General features: G+C 33.2%; 1 protein-coding gene and 1 pseudogene across 6 annotated transcripts; both read left to right on the forward strand.

The window, feature by feature from the left end:
* Window positions 1-482: 482 nt before the first annotated feature.
* Window positions 483-4768, forward strand: LOC130820442 (pentatricopeptide repeat-containing protein At2g36240). 6 transcript variants are annotated; one of them, XR_009045203.1, is made up of 5 exons: window positions 605-764; window positions 1794-3574; window positions 3673-3718; window positions 4136-4175; window positions 4414-4768. XR_009045203.1 is itself a non-coding variant. In XM_057685820.1 (2 exons), exon 2 carries the CDS (start codon window positions 2011-2013, stop codon window positions 3487-3489), a length of 1479 nt encoding a protein of 492 aa, XP_057541803.1. In that variant the 5' UTR covers window positions 483-764; window positions 1794-2010; the 3' UTR covers window positions 3490-4768. The 6 variants fall into 6 exon arrangements, 1 of the variants encoding a protein (XP_057541803.1); XR_009045202.1 differs by having other exon boundaries at window positions 4136-4768; XR_009045201.1 differs by having other exon boundaries at window positions 606-764; window positions 1794-3718.
* Window positions 4769-8091: 3323 nt separating this feature from the next.
* Window positions 8092-19200, forward strand: LOC130821770 (protein trichome birefringence-like 2; annotated as a pseudogene).
* Window positions 19201-19853: the final 653 nt, after the last annotated feature.

The raw sequence follows: 19853 nt of genomic DNA on the forward strand, positions 1-19853 counted from the left end.
TTAGAAAGATGTGAATAGCACTAATACAAATATTTTGTTGGATGAGTGGAAAATCTGAGAGATAGGATTCGAAAATGAAAATATACGAAAGGGTTTAGAAGTTGCAAATATTGAGGAAGAGATGAAAGAGAACCTTTAAGATGGTTTGGGCCTGTACGAAGACGGGTATTAACAAATCGATAAGAAAGATAAAAAGTTGAAGGTTAGAACCCTTAAAAAGAAGGCGAGGAAGACCAAAGATGGCTTAGAGGACATGAGTGGAAAAAGATTATGAATGACCTAAACCATTAATTGAGATGATAAAAAATAAACGAATGAATGAGAAGATCCATTAATTGACCATTGGAATTGACATAAGAGTTAATTTAGTTCATTTTGTATGAGACTGTCTTATTCTAAAATGAACCGATATAAATAACGGTTTTAACCTATTTTTCTAATTATTCTCTTTAACATTATATGTAATCACTTAAATAAACTAAATGTATATAGACCAATTAAATAGAAATGGTATCAAAATAAAACTGTTTCTTTTAAAAATTTGCTTAATTTATATAGCCAATATAGCACACCCGGATCTTTTGTAACCAAGAATTGTTGTTTTATATCCGACCAAACCAATATATATGAGACCGATAAATCACTCAACTTACCCAATTGTAGAGATTGGGGCAAATTCACAAAATTTGATTATCACCTCGCACTGACACAAAAATTTATGTGGAATTGTAAACTTATTATTTGCAGCAATTCTACGCTATAAGGTTTGATTTTCTTCGCATCCTTCTGAATATGAGTTTTACTTGTCTACAATTTCACCTACTTTTGGTTTAATTCCTTCTCTTTTTCGTTGGGTATTTTGTTAGTATCTTACTAGAAGTATATTACTCCTCTGAATCTCAGATTTAATTTTTGATGATTTATGATGGTTAGAAAGTTAAGATTTCTGTTTATTGTAGTATGATTTCAGATGCGCTGGTTGTAAACATCCTTTCATATCCTTACAATATGCCTTTTTCTTGTGTTTACAAGAATCTCAATTGTTTGTTTGTTTTTGACACTCAGATGAAGGAGATGAGATATTTATTATGTTATAATTGAAGGGTTATTAAAAGATAAAAGCTTTTTCTGTAAATATATGTTTGGGAGTAGAAAATTACATCCTTTAAGATTAGTCATTTGATAGGGAAAGGCTGAGGAATGTAATGTGATCTTTGCTATCATAATCAATTTTTGATGTCAGTGTTATTTTCATGTGTATATGAGAGGTGGGTCTTGGCTAGACAGCCATGAATTGGTTTCAAAGATGTTTACCTTGCGGGTTAGGAAGTTCAACAACAACAATTCATTACTGGGTAGAATTTGGGGATTGGATGTAGGCAATCTTAATTCATTTAGGGTTTTAGAATCAACAAATTTGTCGACCCACACCGCTACCGGCGATCTTGGTCTCCATCGACCCGCAATTGGGATCACACGCCCGGTTTGCGATACGATAGGCCACCCATCGATCCTGGTAACAAAAAATGCTTGGATATTTTCTTTGTTATTTGCTTTGGATTATGAAATTGGATAAGTGATTATGCTATTTTTCATTAATTTTGATGCCATTAATGCATTTGTATGGGCAGTATGGACTAATTTTTTATCTTCATGCTTCTAAATAAGAGGATACTAAAGAAGCCATTGACCTATTGTACAAAGGCGATTTTGATATTTTGATATTTTGTGCTTTTCAGTTTTGGAATCAAGTTTGCCATGTCCTTTGACAATTACTTTTTCTGGTAATGTAGGTTTACAAATTAGTACCAGACTGTATGGATGGCAGTGTCTTTTTATACATGGTTTTCAGAGAGGTGATAGTTTTGAACTTTTACTTCACTTTCTTCAGATTTGATTCGAAGTAAAGTTGCCAAATATCAGAAGGTAAAACTTATGAAAATTGGCTAATTACCTTAGTATCTAAGTTGCAAAACAAAAAAAGAAAGAGGAACAATTTCGCAGTTAACAATGAGAACTTCAATAAGGAAGCTCATAACCCCTCAATTGAAGCACCTTCAGCAAACCACACCTTCTGCTAGCTTGGTCATGACCCCTGCGCTTGAAGCCACCTTCCCCTCCCCATTACCAACACTTTCGTTAACATCATCAACCACCCAGTCCCAGCTCTTAGCCTTCCTGAAAATCAACCTTAAATCTCCAATCACTCCAGAGACTCTGCTCCAGTTCCTCAAGAATAAGCTGCATTATCACCCAAAATTCACCCACCTTGACTTCTATATCTTCCAGTGGGCTAGTACCATTGATTCTTATCGACATGACCACCATACTTACGAGTGGATGATCAAAACCCTTGCTGTTACTGATCGTTTTGATGCCCTTAGAGTAGTTTTGCTTGATATTATGCCCTCTAATCCATGCCCATGCTCTGATGGGATCTTTTGTTGCCCAAGGATTGAACCAATATTTAGATTTGCCATCAATTCTTACTGCAGAGTTGGTAGATTGGATGATGCCTTGTTTCTTTTTGATACGATGCGGAAATTGATTGATGGAAGACCTAGTATTGCTGTCTATAACATTTTGATTCATGGGTTTGTTAAGAATGGCCAACATGATAAGGCGTTGCCCTTGTACGATCAGCTTATTCTGGATAGAGTTAGCCCTGATGTATTTACTTTCAACATATTGATTAGTAGCTATTGTAAGAGTTCACGTTTTGGTTTGGCTTTGGAACTGTTCAAGGAAATGAGGGCTAAGAACTGTGAGCCTAATGTAGTTACATTTAATACTCTAATAAAAGGGTTCTTTAAGGAGAGAAAATTTGAGGAAGGGATTGCCATGGCATATGAGATGATCGAGCTTGGGTGTCAAATTTCAAGCGTAACTTGTGAGATTTTGGTGAATGGACTTTGCAAGGTAGGGAGATCGTTAAGGGCATATGATTTGTTGATTGATTTCTCAAGGAAAGGAGTTTTGCCCGATGATCTTGATTGTTCCGACCTTGTGGAGAAGCTTTGTTGTGATTCAAATACTAGTCGAGCATTAGAGATTGTGGAGGAAATGTGGAAGACAAGGAAAGGCCCCGGCATCGTTGTTTGTATTACTTTGGTTGAAGGTTTGCGGAAAGATGGAAACATAGACGATGCATTGAGGTTAGTAGATAGGATGCTAAACGCGGGCCTTCTGTTGGATATTGTGACGTTTAATTGTCTTCTTCAAGATGCTTGTCATTCGAGAAGAACTGCTGAAGCTGATAGATTAAGGTTGTTGGCTTCCAGAAAAGGTTTGGATGCGGATATTGTGACCTACAATATATTAGTATCTGGTTACGCTAGGGAAGGTAAAACTAAAGAAGGTGAGCACCTAATTGAGGAGATGCTAGACAAAGACTATATTGCTGATATTGCCTCCTACAACAGCTTGATAGACGGACTGCAAAGTCGCAGAAACTTTGCTTGTCCAGGGAAGATTTTCGGACAAAGATAATCAGGAAGTGCATCGCCAGCGTCTTTACCTATATCCGTTGTCTATCCTGGTTGTACTAGTCTCAAAAATGAGATCTGCCCATCAGGTATTCTGGGGAGGTAGCCATGGATTTTAATGTATGATGGTTCTTTTTCCACATCTTCATAAGTGGAGTTTCGAAAACGATGGCTCCGCTGTGAACAGTATGTTAAAGCGAGCATGGCGGTGATAGAGACAGAAAGAGAATCGGGTAATTATATCTATTTATGTTTTCTCTATTTGCTCAAGCCTTCATTTGACTTTACCTTAAAATCTCCCACTCAAACGCTGATGATGATAACTTGAAAAGAATTCGTGAAGCTCCCAATTTAGTGTTGGTGATTTTAGAGTATATAACATATCCTGCCTCCTAGGCCTCAACCATCAGCTTAAGCTTTTGGCTGAGTTGGTTTCTTGACATGGTATCAGAAGCCAACGTGACAAGAGGTCACAGGTTCGAATCTCAACCACCCCTCGTTTAAAGTGGAATATTTAGCGTCAGGTATGAGGACCTATGCTGCATCCACACTTCTATCCCAAAGGGCTTTCGTGTGAGGGGTGTGTTAGAGTATATAACATATCCTGGGGTCTCAACCATTAGCTTAAGCGTTGAGTTGGTTCGTTACAGGTGACATGCAGAGACGCCACTTCTATTTGCCTTTTTACTGGTAAATTTTTCTGATTCTATTCTAAATCTTTTTGCAATGAGAATGGTTTTCTTTCGTGCTTTTCCCCTTTATTGTCTCCACTCTAGCCATTCGGGTTTCTAACTCGCCACTATAAGGCTTTCGAGTGGTGCAAGTGGGGGATTCTTTGGTAAATGAGTAAGAGTCAATTGTAGTTGTGAAGCACTACAGCATCCTCTGGACTGTGCCTTAAGTTTCTCTAAATATTGCTGGGGATCAGCACGGAAGTCTGAAATGGAACTACCTGTACCGGAATATGCTAGCAGGCGAGCATCAACTATGTTGCCGTGTTTTCTCATGGCTCATCCGAGTTTATCCAAATACTTTCTCCTACGGTGAAGTTATTGGTGCTAAATTGATGGTGTTTTGTAGATTTGTTTATACCATGGTGAAGTTGATGTATCTATCTCTATTCCTTGTTAAACTTTATTGCTGTGTTTTCAATGTCTTTAATCTTAAGTACTTCACTGTTATGCTTAACAACCATGATTCTGTAACTTTTTGTAGGCAATTAAGACTCAATGGTCTCTCTTATAATTTATTTATAAATTTATTATCTCCCTATCTTAACTATATACGGAGTAGTATTTCTCTATCTTAACCCAAAAAACTTAGATATTATTGAATGTTTATAGACAGAAGTCAAGATTTTAGGTGACGTTAAAAATTTTCATATTAAGGTAACAAAAAGATCAAGGAACACTACATTTTTACTGATTTTTAAGGGTTAACATGGTCAATTTTTCCCGCAAGATACGTACCAACTTTCTATTTCATGCTTCTATTCGCTTTCATGTTACTACTTTCATGACCTATGGTTTATGGTCGTTGCATGATCCCATCAAAATTCGTGTTTAGTGTAGCAAACTATATTTAATACTAAAATAGAGACACTTAAGGACACGTATTATTTTCTCATGAGTTTAGTTCCCGCCTAATAATTAGAGTACTGAATACACTATTACCTCAAATAGCCTTTAAAACTAGATTATCTACTATAATGATCCCTACATTTAAGGTATTAATTACTGTAGCATTATTGACTTTTTCTATTTCATTAAACTAATTCTTATATTTTTTTGAAGATCATTGCAACTTGTGGTGGAAGATTACTTCTATCTTTTTTTAATAAAATTTTTCTATCTTTCTGCTTTTTTCATATTTTAAAATTGAGTTTTCTTTATTCTTAATTATCTCTCACCGTAGATTTTTTTTGGTTTAGTATATTCGAACAAAAGAGAGAAGTAAAGCATATAAACAATCTTGATGAATAGGCCATATCTCCTGCATCAGTACATTTTTATCTCTTTTATTTTCTTAAATTTTTTTATTTATTGATTTTTGATATCATATTTTCTTCTATGCATCTGAATGATTTATTTAGAAATTTAGATTTTAATTGCTTTTTATTGTTATTATTTTGATTGATCAAACATGGATCTCTTTCTTTTTCTAATTTAGCAAATTTGTTCGAGTTGACTACAAGGAGTCAAGAAGGGAGACACTACTACTTACGGAGTTGCGGGAGATATGAGATGTCCAAAAAATTTTTTAAAAAAGTTAGAACCCTTTTTCATTTAAATTGGAGTCTTTTTGATATATTTTTAAATCTTATATTTTTTTCTAATTTATTTTAGGGTTTATGAGTGTGCTCTTTAAATATAGAGTTCAATTTTTTGAAATTTTCTATAGAATATTTGGTGGGCTTATCTAATATCAGTATTGGTTGCAGTGAGGAAAGACATAAAATTGATATATTTGTATTATGTTTTTCTAAATGTTACTTCCACTGTCATTAGAATGCATTTCTTATTATTAATGAAACTTCAAAGTTTTCGTACTGCTACTCCCACTATCATTATTTATTTAACTGCACCATATAAGATATTTTTATTTTCTTACAAATTGGTGTGATTGCGTTACAGTTGTAATGATTTTTCTATTTTATGATTTTCAAATAAGTGGATAATAATAAGATAGGAAGACTAAGTGAAACATCAAAATAAAGTTAATTAGATTAATATAGGTTAGTCATCTCCCAAATTGAACTTTGAGCAAAAGTTATGTGATACCATAGACATATGCGGCAAAAGAATTTAGCTACAAAAAGACAATATATTTTAAATAATTTTTTTTACAATATATACTCTTGATACAAGCTTTTGTTTTTTAGCACAAGTTTTGTGAAAGTAACTAAAGTTGGCCTTGAGATTTGAGAGGTTTGGTGTAAAATATTTGTTATGGGCCCCTAATTACTAAAAATATTATTATAGGCCCCTAACTATTAAATAAAGCATCGTTTTTCTAGCTTTTTATGGGATCGTGGTATAGGCTCCTCATGCCTCCTTTTAAGACCGACACTGAATGCAGATATAGTAATACAAAAGGAGTGTCTTTATTTATTATAATTTTCTTATATTAAATATTTTGGGGAATTGATTGTTGTGGCAAATTTTTTAAACTTTTACCATTATTTTATTAAATTTATACATATATTGTATAATAAATATATCATTATCTTATTTACATCGAGTAATAATATACGTATGCAAGGAAATATAAAGTATCATATAAGTTACATTCTTTACAAATATTATATATCACTTCTTCTAATAAAAATCTTAAATTAATGCATTTTCTTAAAAAGTGAATTTTTTCCAATGCAAGTTAATTAACAATGAATAATTTAAGACACTAAATTTCAAGTACAACACCAAATACACCAAATATATTTAATATTTTTGTATGAGTTTTACACTAAGTTTAAATTTTATCAACTATTAATTAAATAATTAAATTTAAATTATAGATTTGAATTGTTTGGATTTGATTTATTGGAGGTTTTGATTAATGTATATTTTTTTATTACTAATGGTTTATTTAGCTGGTAAAATTGATTTCTTTATTCAAATTGAGGCGAAATAAGTCGTGCTTAGAGATGGACGATATTTAATACGTATTAATGCGTAATCGATCATATGTAGTTGTTTTATGGGTCAAAAGTAGGCAAAAACTAAAGATTTTAATATGTGGTTATTATAATAATATTTATACTTTAACGTACAATATCTATACAAAAAAGTGGTTCAATATTTATAGTTGATAAAAGTTCTTATAATGTATCCATTTCACTAAATTTATATATGGTTTAGCTTTATTTTCCGTCGTAATGTATATTATGGTACACAAACTTATATTTCAAATTGCGTACCAATATTAATTTTTTTATCTTATTCATCTTTTTTGATATTTTTATTTTTTATCTATTTACCTAAAAGTATTAAATAACCCTTAGCTAACTATTACTGATTTAATAAAACTAAACACTATTTTAGAAAAAATACGACCTTTTAACAATCAATTCGATAACCGACAATTGCTTATTGTATAATTAACATATAATATGTAGTTGGACTGTTTTACCTACTATTATTAAATTTTAGTTTAAACATTCATCCCATATTTTTAATGAATTCATATAGACATGATTTTATCAACTCATATATTAAGTTTTGTATCTTCAAAATTAATGCTAGTTCATAAAAAATCATCACAAACACTAGAGAATTAAATTGTATAATCTTCGAAGAATTATTTTGGATTAGCTTACTGGCTTAAAACCTTTTCTTTTTATTCTTGTAACTATAAATCGATTTTTATTGTCTATTAATAATAATTAATTTAATTGCCTTTACTCATTTTTTTTTCAATTTTTAAAAGTTTACACTTATAGTCAATTCCAAACCATTTCACTTTCATAGTTTTCCCCCTCTTACTCTGGAATAAGATTTATTCTTAGGGTTTGATCACCATAAAAAATCAACTTCACTTCACACAGGAATTGCTGTTTATTTGTTGGTTAAATGTTCTGTTTGTAGATTGACGAACACCAGCAATTATGGAGTCAATAAAGCCAGGATTATTAGATAAAATGCATCACAAAATATACCCAGAAAGAAAATTTATTGTTTCTGGTTTTGGGTTATGTATTGCTTCTATTTCCTTCATTCTTTTGCTTCTTTTTATTTCAATTACTGATAAAACAATCCCAAATTCCTCTATTTTCTTGGGTTTTCCAGTTGTGTCTTGGTCTTTTTCACTTCCAAAAACGTTTAAAAATGTAACAATTTTAGGAAATTTTACTCTAAATAATGTGACTGAAAGTGGGTCTTTGGATATTACAGTAAAAACCCAGATTAAAAATCTTGATGCGAAGCTTAAAAGTGTGATTTTTCTTGATTTAGAATCAAGGGTATTTGATGGTGAGACAAATTATTCTAAAGAAAGTGAAAATTTTAATGTTATTGAGGGAAAGAATGATGAGGGTTTGAGAATTTCAGAGCAATTTAATGCAAGATTTTGATAGCAATTTGTTAAAAAGTTGTGATTTTTTTGATGGAAAATGGGTTAGAGATGATGGGTTGCCATACTACCCTCCTGGTTCTTGCCCTTATATTGATAGGGATTTTATTAATGGGAGACCTGAAAAGGTTTTTATAGATGGAAATGGCAGGCTGGCAGCCATTTGGGTGTAACATTCCTAGGTAAATTATACTTCTATTATGTGCTTCTTATTTTATGTTATTTGTGGGATTTTTATTTTTTATTTTCTTTTTGCATTTTGGTTATGAAATTCTGCTTAAATTTCATACATTTTCATTTTTTTAATTTTTTTAATTTTTATTTTTTAAAGTTTTGAGATGATTTGGTGCTTAGTTCTCACTTCTTAATGAGCATTTATTGTGCAAAAGCATTATGATTGATAATTGATATTTGTGGGATTTAATTTTTATTGCATTTGGATTTTGGAAATTTTGCTGAAATTTTCATATAGTTTGCATGTTTATATATTTGGTAATAATTGAAATGATTTGGTGCTTACTGCTTAGGTTTTAGTGAGCATTCAACTGAATTTGTACTGTGTAAAGCATTATGATTGTTATTTAAGGAAAAAATTGATATTTGGGGAGGGTTTTTTTAATAGACAAACATTTGTAAGATGGATTAAACAGTGGAAATATCTATATTACCTATTTACTGTGAATAATTCTATTTTTAGATTTTTTTTAATAATCTAATCTTTGTCTTTAATTTACTATTAGCATCTCCTTTTATTTTTTAATAATTTAACCTTTACCTTTAGCTTAGTATGTTGATAGCAAACTAAAGACAACGGTTAATTTATTAAAAGATAATCCAAAAATTAGAATTATTCACAACAGATGGGTCAAATGTTAGATTATTAATATCAATTTTTCCTTAAATAGTATGTTTAAGAATCTGTTAAGGATGCGACTCTTTGCAACTTTTCTTATTTCAAGAGGGCTAAAGATTCATTGTTATTTGGTTTTCATGATATGTTAAGTGGCAGACTATGCTACCTAGGGTCCATTGCTGTTATGGGGTCAATAATAACACATTTAGTCAAACCCTAACTACCCCCTTTGTCCACTACTATCACTACTCTTAGTCACTTCCTAAAATAACTCCCCATTATTCCCACATCTACAAATATTATGTTCATGATCATCCCATGATCAAGTAACCACATTTAGAGTCCTTATAAGAAATTGCTATAAATATGTCATGAAACTACATAAAATGGGGGACAATTCTACTCTTCTACATTCAATTTATTTTACCAAAAATACTTCCTTCAATCATTTAATTAGAAAGAAAGTTTATATATTCCTACCATTACTCCACAAAAATGACACTACCCTCCTACTTACAATCTATATTTTGAACCAAATATTCCTTCAATTGATCTGAACTCATCCTACAATCCGTTAATCTTGTATTCATTCATTATCATATATTCATTACTTTCTGTCTCCCGATCTGACTTGAGCGTCGGAGGGGTTTTCCGGAAAATCACCCCCCGGACAAGGCTAACGTTGTATTGCAGGATTTGAGGTCTCATCAGCGGAAGGATCATAAACATTTTCAGCATATTGATGGTTGTGCCCGATTACACCTATCTCCAGGTATTTTAAGTGTCTTTTGCACTTCCTCGTTTCATCACCGAAACAGTTTGGCGCCGTCTGTGGGGATTTCAAACATAAAAGTCATGTCTACCCTGAGAAAAATAGGATCAACTTACGAGTTCATATGTAGTAGAATCAAGTGTAGCTGTCGGAACGGATAAACGATTAAAAGCTAACAGAAGGAAGCAAAATTAAATATCTACTGGTCATGAATAATGTATGTAGCCCCAAAGAGTTAACATGTTGGAATTAATTGCTTAAAATAATTCCTTTGATTTTTGCGGGGAAGATTACAATATTTAAGATTACTGTTGGTTTCATGACGAGTCACCACAACCTTCTTCATCAATGGCATTTTCTTCTGAAACTACCTGAACTTTTAGTCGTGGGGAGAGAAACATAAAGTCGTGGCTTTTCCCAAATAACTTACAAAAAAATCGCAACCACCATATTAGTTATAATGCCTTAATAATTGGTGTAATGCGCCGTCAGTATGCTCTCAAGTTCAATGGCCAAAGTTTGTGGGTTAATGTATGTCTTTTATATGATGATTGATTTAAGAATTTTTATAATTTCACAAGCTGCTACTCCTAGTTATTTCTATTGGTCAAAGGATCACAATTTCCATTGGTTTTTCCGCCAAACCTCATATGTTTATCAATACTTATGCGCTTTCTCCGCAGGTATGAAAGCTTATTTAATTTCTTTTAAATAAAGTTAGTTGGTATAATTCTTGTGTTGCGGTTAGGATGAAGGTTAATAATAAGTTATTTTCATTACGGTAAAATTGGTTATTATTTTGGACCAAGCTTATTAATTGGAATCACTTATGAGGTATTGGTCCTCTTATGATTTGGGCGGTCATTTATACTTTATGTTATCTGTAACTCGTATTAATCATATCAAGTACAAATTAATACCTTGATAACTTATTAGTCGCCCTCAAGTTGAAAATTGAGGGTCAAATCATTAAGTATTTATTTTTGACCATTCTTCAAGTGGTTTCGGTATAAAAAAATCATCCTTAATATGAATACATTCCTTCACCATCAATGAACATAAATCATCAAATGTTGAGTTCAGTTTGATGCACCTTCTAAAGGGTTATTAGATCCGTAGAACGTTTCCAAACCAACTTCAATCGACTAAAAATTTCATTCCTAATGTTGAAGTTCGGTTTGATGCACATTCTAAAGGATTAGATGACCCATAGAACGTTTCCAAACTAGCTTAAACTAAGTGGTTTCGGTCTAAAGGACCATCATCTTATCTTTACTGTGTCGTATGTGAATATTTCCTGAATTTTTCTCGGCACCCATTATTTTTGGGGATTCGAAAATTATTTGTTAATGATGAAGATTTGATTTGAAGATCATTTTGATATGAGGAAAAGAAGGTTCCCACTCGTGTGTGACCGTCTAATTATGTGATATATTATATCCAGCTCTATAATTTCACCATTTTTTGTCAACTCCAGCTATGTGACCGTCTAATTAATAAGCTATATATCATAAGCGATTCGGATGCGATGAGTCATTCTGTACCATCGAATAGCCGGATTCTATTGTCTAAGGTTATTATACAAGCTTTGTCTTTTGCCGTATCATCAATTTGTCCGAAATATTAAAAACTCGGACCCCCCAAGGGCCTCCAATAATTTGGCAAAATTGTCTAAGTATTGAAAGTAGCCGAGTTATGCTACATCCGAATCATCAAAGACCCGGTTGAGTAATTGTCATGACGTATTATCATAAAGTCGGACCCAAATTTGGTTTGATGCACCTTCTAAAGGGTTATTAGATCCATAGAACGTTTCCAAACCAACTTCACTGACCAAAAAATTCAGTCTCATTGTTGAAGTTCGGTTTGATGCACTATCTAAAGGATTAGATGACCCGTAGAACGTTTCCGAACTAGCTTCAGCTACGTGATTTCAATCTGAAAAAATTACTCCAAATATTGCCCAATTCAAGGTATTGGTTGGATTCGGGTACGAGCTGACAGTGGTTCAAACTATCTTAATCAGATCCCCGGAAAACTACCTATATTGATTGTAATGGCTGGATCCGGGTATGATCTGACAGTGGTTCGAACCATCCACCCGTGAGAAAACAATCTCAGGTAACTTGATACATAAAGCAAAATCATCACCATGGCCTTTTTATGAAATGCTACATAAACGATGTAAATCTTTGATTAGTATTGCCAAGTGAAGAATATATTATATTAATCTGATGATGATCATACGGTTACTCTTGCTTTTATTTATCAACATATATCGGGTGTTTTATATTTGTTACATTCATGGGTCAACATGAAAAGTGATAAAGTATGATATTGACACATTGGAAGAATATTATATTATTTCTGCATGGGAATTCAATACTTCACCATTATTATTCTTAATATATTGGGTCTTACTTATATGTGGTTTTCAATGATGAGTGTATAAAGTCATCTGAGCTTTCACCTAGTTTGAAAGTCATATTATTATTGAAGTTCCAACACGTGGGCGTTATTTGTCACATTATGGAATCATCTGAGCTTTCAACTAGTTTGAAGTCATATTATTATTAAAGTCCCAACATGTGGGCATTATTCGTCATATTATGGAATCATCTAAGCTTTCACCTAGTTTGAAAGCCATATTATTATTGAAGTCCCAAAATGATTGATTTTGGGCAATATTTTCAAAGTATTTATCTTAATTATCAAAATTTCACCTAGTTTGAAAGTGAAATCCTTGCGAGTGTCACCTAGCTTGGTAACTCGGACTCTTATTAAGCCCCAAAACGAGTGATTTTGGGCGTTATTTGTCAATGTATTCATAGCGAGTATCACCTAGCTTGATAACTCGATCACTTATTCAGTGGACCTATGTCCGATTAGTATATTCATCAATGTTTTCGAAGGATTCACCTAGTATGATTCCTTATCTAAGTCCCGGGTGATTGACGGCTGGGCAATGCAGACCTACGTCTGATCATCAAAATATTCTAGCGAGTATCACCTAGCTTGATAACTCGATCACTTATTAAGCGGACCTATGTCCGATCAGTATATTCATCAATGTTTTCGAAGGATTCACCTAGTATGATTCCTTATCTAAGTCCCGGGTGATTGACGGCTGGGCAATGCGGACCTATGTCCGATCCAAATATTCCTTAAATGTGGACTTATGTCTGATCCGAATATTCACCAATGCTTTCGAAGGATTCATCTAGTATGATTCCTTATCTAAGTCCTAAGTGATTGACTGCCAGGCCATATCGTCATATAAAGCTCAAATGTCGAATCATCATATCAGGCTCAATGCCGAATCATCATATCAGGCTCTAAAAGTCGAATCATCAAAAGTGGCCCAAAGGCCAAATAATTATAATTCATGGGGCTTCCACCATCATGGGCCCATCGAGGCAAGAATTCGAAGTTTACCTTATTCGGACCTTATTGCATGGTTTCTTCCGAATATTTATTTGATCTGCATCACAGGTATGATTTTTTCCGCATAAAGACTGATATCCTCGCCACATTAAATTCCCTCATCTATCGCTCTTTATGCGTGGGACTAATGTTATGGGGTCAATAATAACACATTTAGTCAAACCCTAACTACCCCCTTTGTCCACTACTATCACTACTCTTAGTCACTTCCTAAAATAACTCCCCATTATTCCCACATCTACAAATATTATGTTCATGATCATCCCATGATCAAGTAACCACATTTAGAGTCCTTATAAGAAATTGCTATAAATATGTCATGAAACTACATAAAATGGGGGACAATTCTACTCTTCTACATTCAATTTATTTTACCAAAAATACTTCCTTCAATCATTTAATTAGAAAGAAAGTTTATATATTCCTACCATTACTCCACAAAAATGACACTACCCTCCTACTTACAATCTATATTCTGAACCAAATATTCCTTCAATTGATCTGAACTCATCCTACAATCCGTTAATCTTATATTCATTCATTATCATATATTCATTACTTTCTGTCTCCCGATCTGACTTGAACGTCGGAGGGGTTTTCCGGAAAATCACCCCCGGACAAGGCTAACGTTGTATTGCAGGATTTGAGGTCTCATCAGCGGAAGGATCATAAACATTTTCAGCATATTGATGGTTGTACCCGATTACACCTATCTCCAGGTATTTTAAGTGTCTTTTGCACTTCCTCGTTTCATCACCGAAACAATTACAAAATGTAAGGTTGCGTATATCTGGTCTCCATAATGGGAGCCATTTAGTATGTGATTTCTTGCTCCAAGTTTGGTTGAATTGTGCTTCATTATGTTCTGTAATGCCAATATGCAAAGCTTTGTTTATGTATTGGTTTTGTATTTCAAATGTTTTAGACTGAATGCCACTGATTTCTTGGAGCGAACGTGAGGGACGAAGCTAGTTTTTGTTGGAGATTCGTTGAATCGGAATATGTGGGAGTCTCTTGTTTGCATTCTCCCTAATAGTCTCGAAGACAAGAACAAGGTTTATGAGGTATCCGGAAACAGAGAATTCAAAAAGGAAGGCTTCTACGCTTTCAGATTCGAGGCAAGATTGTTTGATCTTTTCATATCAACCTTCTCCTTTGTCGTCTCGAATTTACTAAGGTACCTAGATCTTATTGTATGCAGGATTACAAATGCACTATTGACTATGTTAGATCTCCATTTCTGGTCAGGGAATCCACATTTCAGAGCAAAAATGTGTCATTACCAACATTAAGGCTTGATTTAATTGACCTAACGACCAACATGTATCATGATGCTTATATTCTTGTGTTTAACACTGGTCATTGGTGGACCCGTGAGAAAACTTCTAGATGGTAAGTTTGGATTCACCATTGTAGCATTGTACATCATAGAAACGGTCCGTTTGGTAGGTGGTAATAAACGATGGTAATAAAAATGAAAACTAGTATAATTTTGGTTGAAAAATCTCTTGGCTAATCTGTGAAAAAAAAACTTTTTTGTGATCAAAGTTTCATCACCATGAGAATGATATTAAACTTTTGATGAAATTTTACACTATAAGTCATTTCTATTACTACTATATAGTACCACTAACAAAACGGACCGTTAATGTCATTGCGGTAATGAAATGTTGTTGTGTATACGTCTATATGACTAGAACGATGATGTATATTTTCGTTTTGCCATTCCTCAGAGAGGAATATTATCAAGAAGGTAATCATGTTCATCCTCGACTTGAGGTTCTCAAGGCTTACAGGAAGGCCCTTTCTACTTGGAGCAGATGGGTTGACAGGCATATTGGTTACAACAAAACTCGAGTTTTCTTCAGAGGATATTCCGGCACTCATTTCAGGTTAGCTTGCTGATAGCTAGTACTTGACTCCTTTGTTTCATGATTTCATCTGATAGCATCCAATTTCATTTGTCGGAGCTCGTGTAAGGATCAATGCATATACATGAAGTAAGTTTGTTTACTCTTAAATCCTCGATGTCTGATGATGCCTGTCATGGGATAATATATATGTTAGACTTTGAGTCAGCAACTCAGTATCCGGCACAAGTTAGAGTTCGGAGGTAGAAGGATAACGGGCAAATTATACCCGTACCCCCTTCAAGGAGTGGGTAAGGATAATGCATGCATTCAGAATATCATATTATGTTGATCATTGTCCAAAAAGTAAAAAAAAAAAAAAAAAAAAAAAAAAAAAAAAAGCGATAGATTGTCAAACATTGTCTAGTGATTTCGGTCTTATTTGATGTAGACTAATCAGACGGATGTCGGATGTTCACCCATTTGTCTGATACAAGCACATTCAATAAAGTTCATCGATACGTTAAATAAAACAAAGGCCGTACCCTCCTTCCTTCGACATACATTGATGTATAGTTTTGTACACTTATCTCTTTTCTATTTGCTTTATCAAGCAATCATAAACAAAGTCAAGTCTCTTTTTTTCAGAAAATCAGAATTGATGCAAACAAACATTTGATGCAGAGGGGGTCAGTGGAATTCCGGAGGTCAGTGCCATAAAGAAACCAAAACAATCTTCAACCGGACTTAACGAAATACCCATTGAAAACGAGAGCTCTTGAACACATCTTAGGGAAAATGAAGACCCCGGTGATGTATTTAAACATCAGCAGATTGACGGACTACAGAAAAGATGCTCAGTCGTCAATCTACAGAAAGGTGTATGAAACCGAAAAAGAGCTAACCGTGGCTGAGCAATATCAAGATTGCAGCCATTGGTGCTTGCCTGGTGTACCCGACTTTTGGAACGAGCTTTTTTATGCTTCTCTCGTCAAGGTTGGATGGGGATCTCCTAATCAATGAATATGAGCTCGAGATATTGCGCTAGTTTCGTACTAGGCTATGAGCTTTCAGAATCTTGAGCTTGGCTTTGAGGTATGTGATTACGTAGGTTTTACGCGATTGTAGATTCCGTACATATAGTTTTCGCTGGAATGAACATACCACTACTTCATCTGCTAATGTCATTAAGTGTCTCATATCATTGGCTCTCACACAAGTGGAGTTAGGCATGATTTGATGTACATGTACACTTTACCCTCGTAAACAACAAAGAAGTTAACATAATGAAAATAGAATATGTAATTTCGTGAAAATATGAAGGGCACATGTTATATCAAATAATTAGTATGTGCAAATTACTAAGATGTGAAAAAAAGCTCAATTTAATTGATCTTTTTATCTTAATTTTTTTTAAGGAAATAATCCTTACTACTAACTTTAACTTTGATCCCCGCGTTTAATTTCTTTTAATACCATCTTCATAATTCAAATTTTGTTATCTAATTCTTTAATGTTTGAATCAAATCTCTAAATAACAAAATCGAAAACACAAAGTAGTAAACAACAAACTCTCTTCGATGAGCAAGACATTAATTTGCATAAGTCAAGAAATTACTGCTCCAACATAAGTACTTAAACTCATTATTTTTGGATAATGTTAAGCTAAGTACTCACATCACATACGTAATGATATAATTAATCATGAATTAATTGTACTTAGGTGAAGACACATTTGTTAAATTGACAATCACAATTTCCACAACCAAAACTCCAGGCTGAACATTCTCCACCGCATGGAACACTGCTTCAATCCTTCAACTTCAACCATTTCTTCTGCTAAACTTCCATCTTCCTCAATTCTCATTTTTATCTTTGAAGTAGAGGTGTTCAAAAGTGACCCGATTCGAAATCGAAAGTGAACCGACCCGAAAATGTGTTCCTTTTTTAGGTTTATCGAACTGATATTACCCGACTTGAAGCTATAACCGAACCGGTTGACAACCGAAAATGGGAAAACTAAAACCGATTTTTCTAACCGACACATAACCGTTATTCGAGATTACCCGAAACTAATAATGACCGACCCGAATCATGCTCAAAACCGAACTCGATCCGGCTAAAACCGACTTAACCCGACGAAGTTTAGATCGAATTGCTGTAAACCTGAACCAATTTTTTACATAAAAGCATAATTGACTAATATTCAATCATCTTATTAGTTATTCTAATAAAGTCATAAATATTTTAATAAAATAAATTTTATAAATGCATGGTTTCATATATTTAGAGTTAATAATCAATGGTCAATGTTTATTTAACTACTTTTAATCGAATTAGATGAAAATTGATAGAACTTTTTAATTTTAATTTTCGGTCAAACAAGTAAAAGTAACAATGTAATAATGATTACTGATTAATTTGCATTTCACTATTTTGCTTTAAGTAAAGGAACCTTAATATCAATTAAAAAATGACTAACAACTTAATCTGATACTGACTCGATCAATAGTAATTAGTAATTAGTAATCCGCAATTCGTACCTGAATTCTACTTGAAAATACCCGAACCCTATCTGTACCTGGTAAAACCGAACCAATTATTAACCGATGACAACCCGAGACCGATTGAAACTCGACACGAACTTTAACCAACACTGACCTGATGCTAACCCGATAGTTCGAATAACCAATCGTCAACCGAACCGTAACTAACCGACCCGACCCAAGTATGACCCGTCGCAACACGCATCCGAAATACAACCAAATCGAATGACACCCGTCCGAAACCGACCCGATCACCTGAATGAACACCTCTAGAAGTACATATTGTGTTTTTTTATTCTACTTTATAGCCCCTTGGGTCAACCCACCCATGTATATAATAATATCATATAAAAATATAAAAAAAGTGGTAAATTTTTTTTCAATCAATTTCTATAATTATCCGGCCCGACCTATTACACCAAGACTCGTTATTGTCCCGAGCCACTAATAACATGTTAAAATGTGACGCGACCCTTAACCCGTTTAACACCTCAACTTGGGAAGTATGTCCACTAAAATAAATCTCAAATCTAATCTACTCCTGAATCCTAATACATAAGTAGATTGAACCCATTTACAAAACATTATTTTCAAGCTTGTATATTAATTAAGAAGCGAACATGATTTACTAGATTTCTATATTTGTTAAATATGATATTTAAAACTTAATAATCACACTTTAATTTTCACATGCTACACTAAAACAATATGGGTATCCGTATTACAAAAGGTTAAATCTGAAAAATACCACCATAAATGTTTCTTTATAAATATTCATTTGGAAAAATGATATATATATATATATATATATATATATATATATATATATATATATATATATATATATATATATATATATATATATATATATATATATATATATATATATATATATATATATAACTTCAAATTCTTTTTATTTGGAGGTAAGGTTAGAAATATAGAATTTAATATAGGTAAAAAAAGAAAATTAATCTAAGTCGTGAGAAGCCTATCACAAGTGAAAGAAAAAACGTTCAACCACGAATTTAATTCATGATTCTCGTAGGTAAAGTTACAAAGAAAGGAAAGAACCTGATTTAGTGAGCAAAACAAGTACAAGTAAGACCAAAATGAAGGAGATGAATGAGATTTTTGCCATTTCTGATGAAGGATTCTGCATGAAGTTGAAGTCCTTGAGGGACCTTAAATACAGGACTTTATCTAACACAATTAATGAATAACCATACATATTTGGTGAAACAGTTGTGCTCTATTTATTTTTTCCTTTATGATTCTACTAGCTCAATACATGTTAAATTACTAATAAATTTGATTTATTTTTTTATTTATATGGTAGCATAAGGAAAGAAAAGGATTAATTGAGATTCGATTCTAGGATCTTACTTGAAAATACAATGCTTGCTCTAACTAAGACAATACCTATTGTTAAACTTATTTACTTTTAATTTTTAATTACTCTTTAATCTCTTTCATAGTAGTTGTTAGAGTAGGCTAACGAATGGAAAAGCGTGGGCCTAAAGGTGGCACGAAAGGTTAATGACATGGCTTGAAGGTGCACTGATGAACCATGACTATATGCAAGTATTAAGGTGATTTAAGCAATAAAAGTAAAGTAAACATTAACATCAAAATTAAGGTGGTTCACCATTAATGAAGCTACATCCACTATCCTAGACTAGTGTATCATTGTGTGTTTAAAGTATAATAGGAGCTTGAAAGCTCATTACAATATTGAAGGAATTACATCAATGGAGTTTGTGTGTGAGCTGTACATTGAGTAGAGAATAAGAGAATATAGTAAGGATAAATGGGAGGCTCAAGCTTTGTAGC

Source organism: Amaranthus tricolor, chromosome 8 (assembly GCF_026212465.1).
Source record: "Amaranthus tricolor cultivar Red isolate AtriRed21 chromosome 8, ASM2621246v1, whole genome shotgun sequence".
NCBI classification, from domain to species: domain Eukaryota; kingdom Viridiplantae; phylum Streptophyta; class Magnoliopsida; order Caryophyllales; family Amaranthaceae; genus Amaranthus; species Amaranthus tricolor.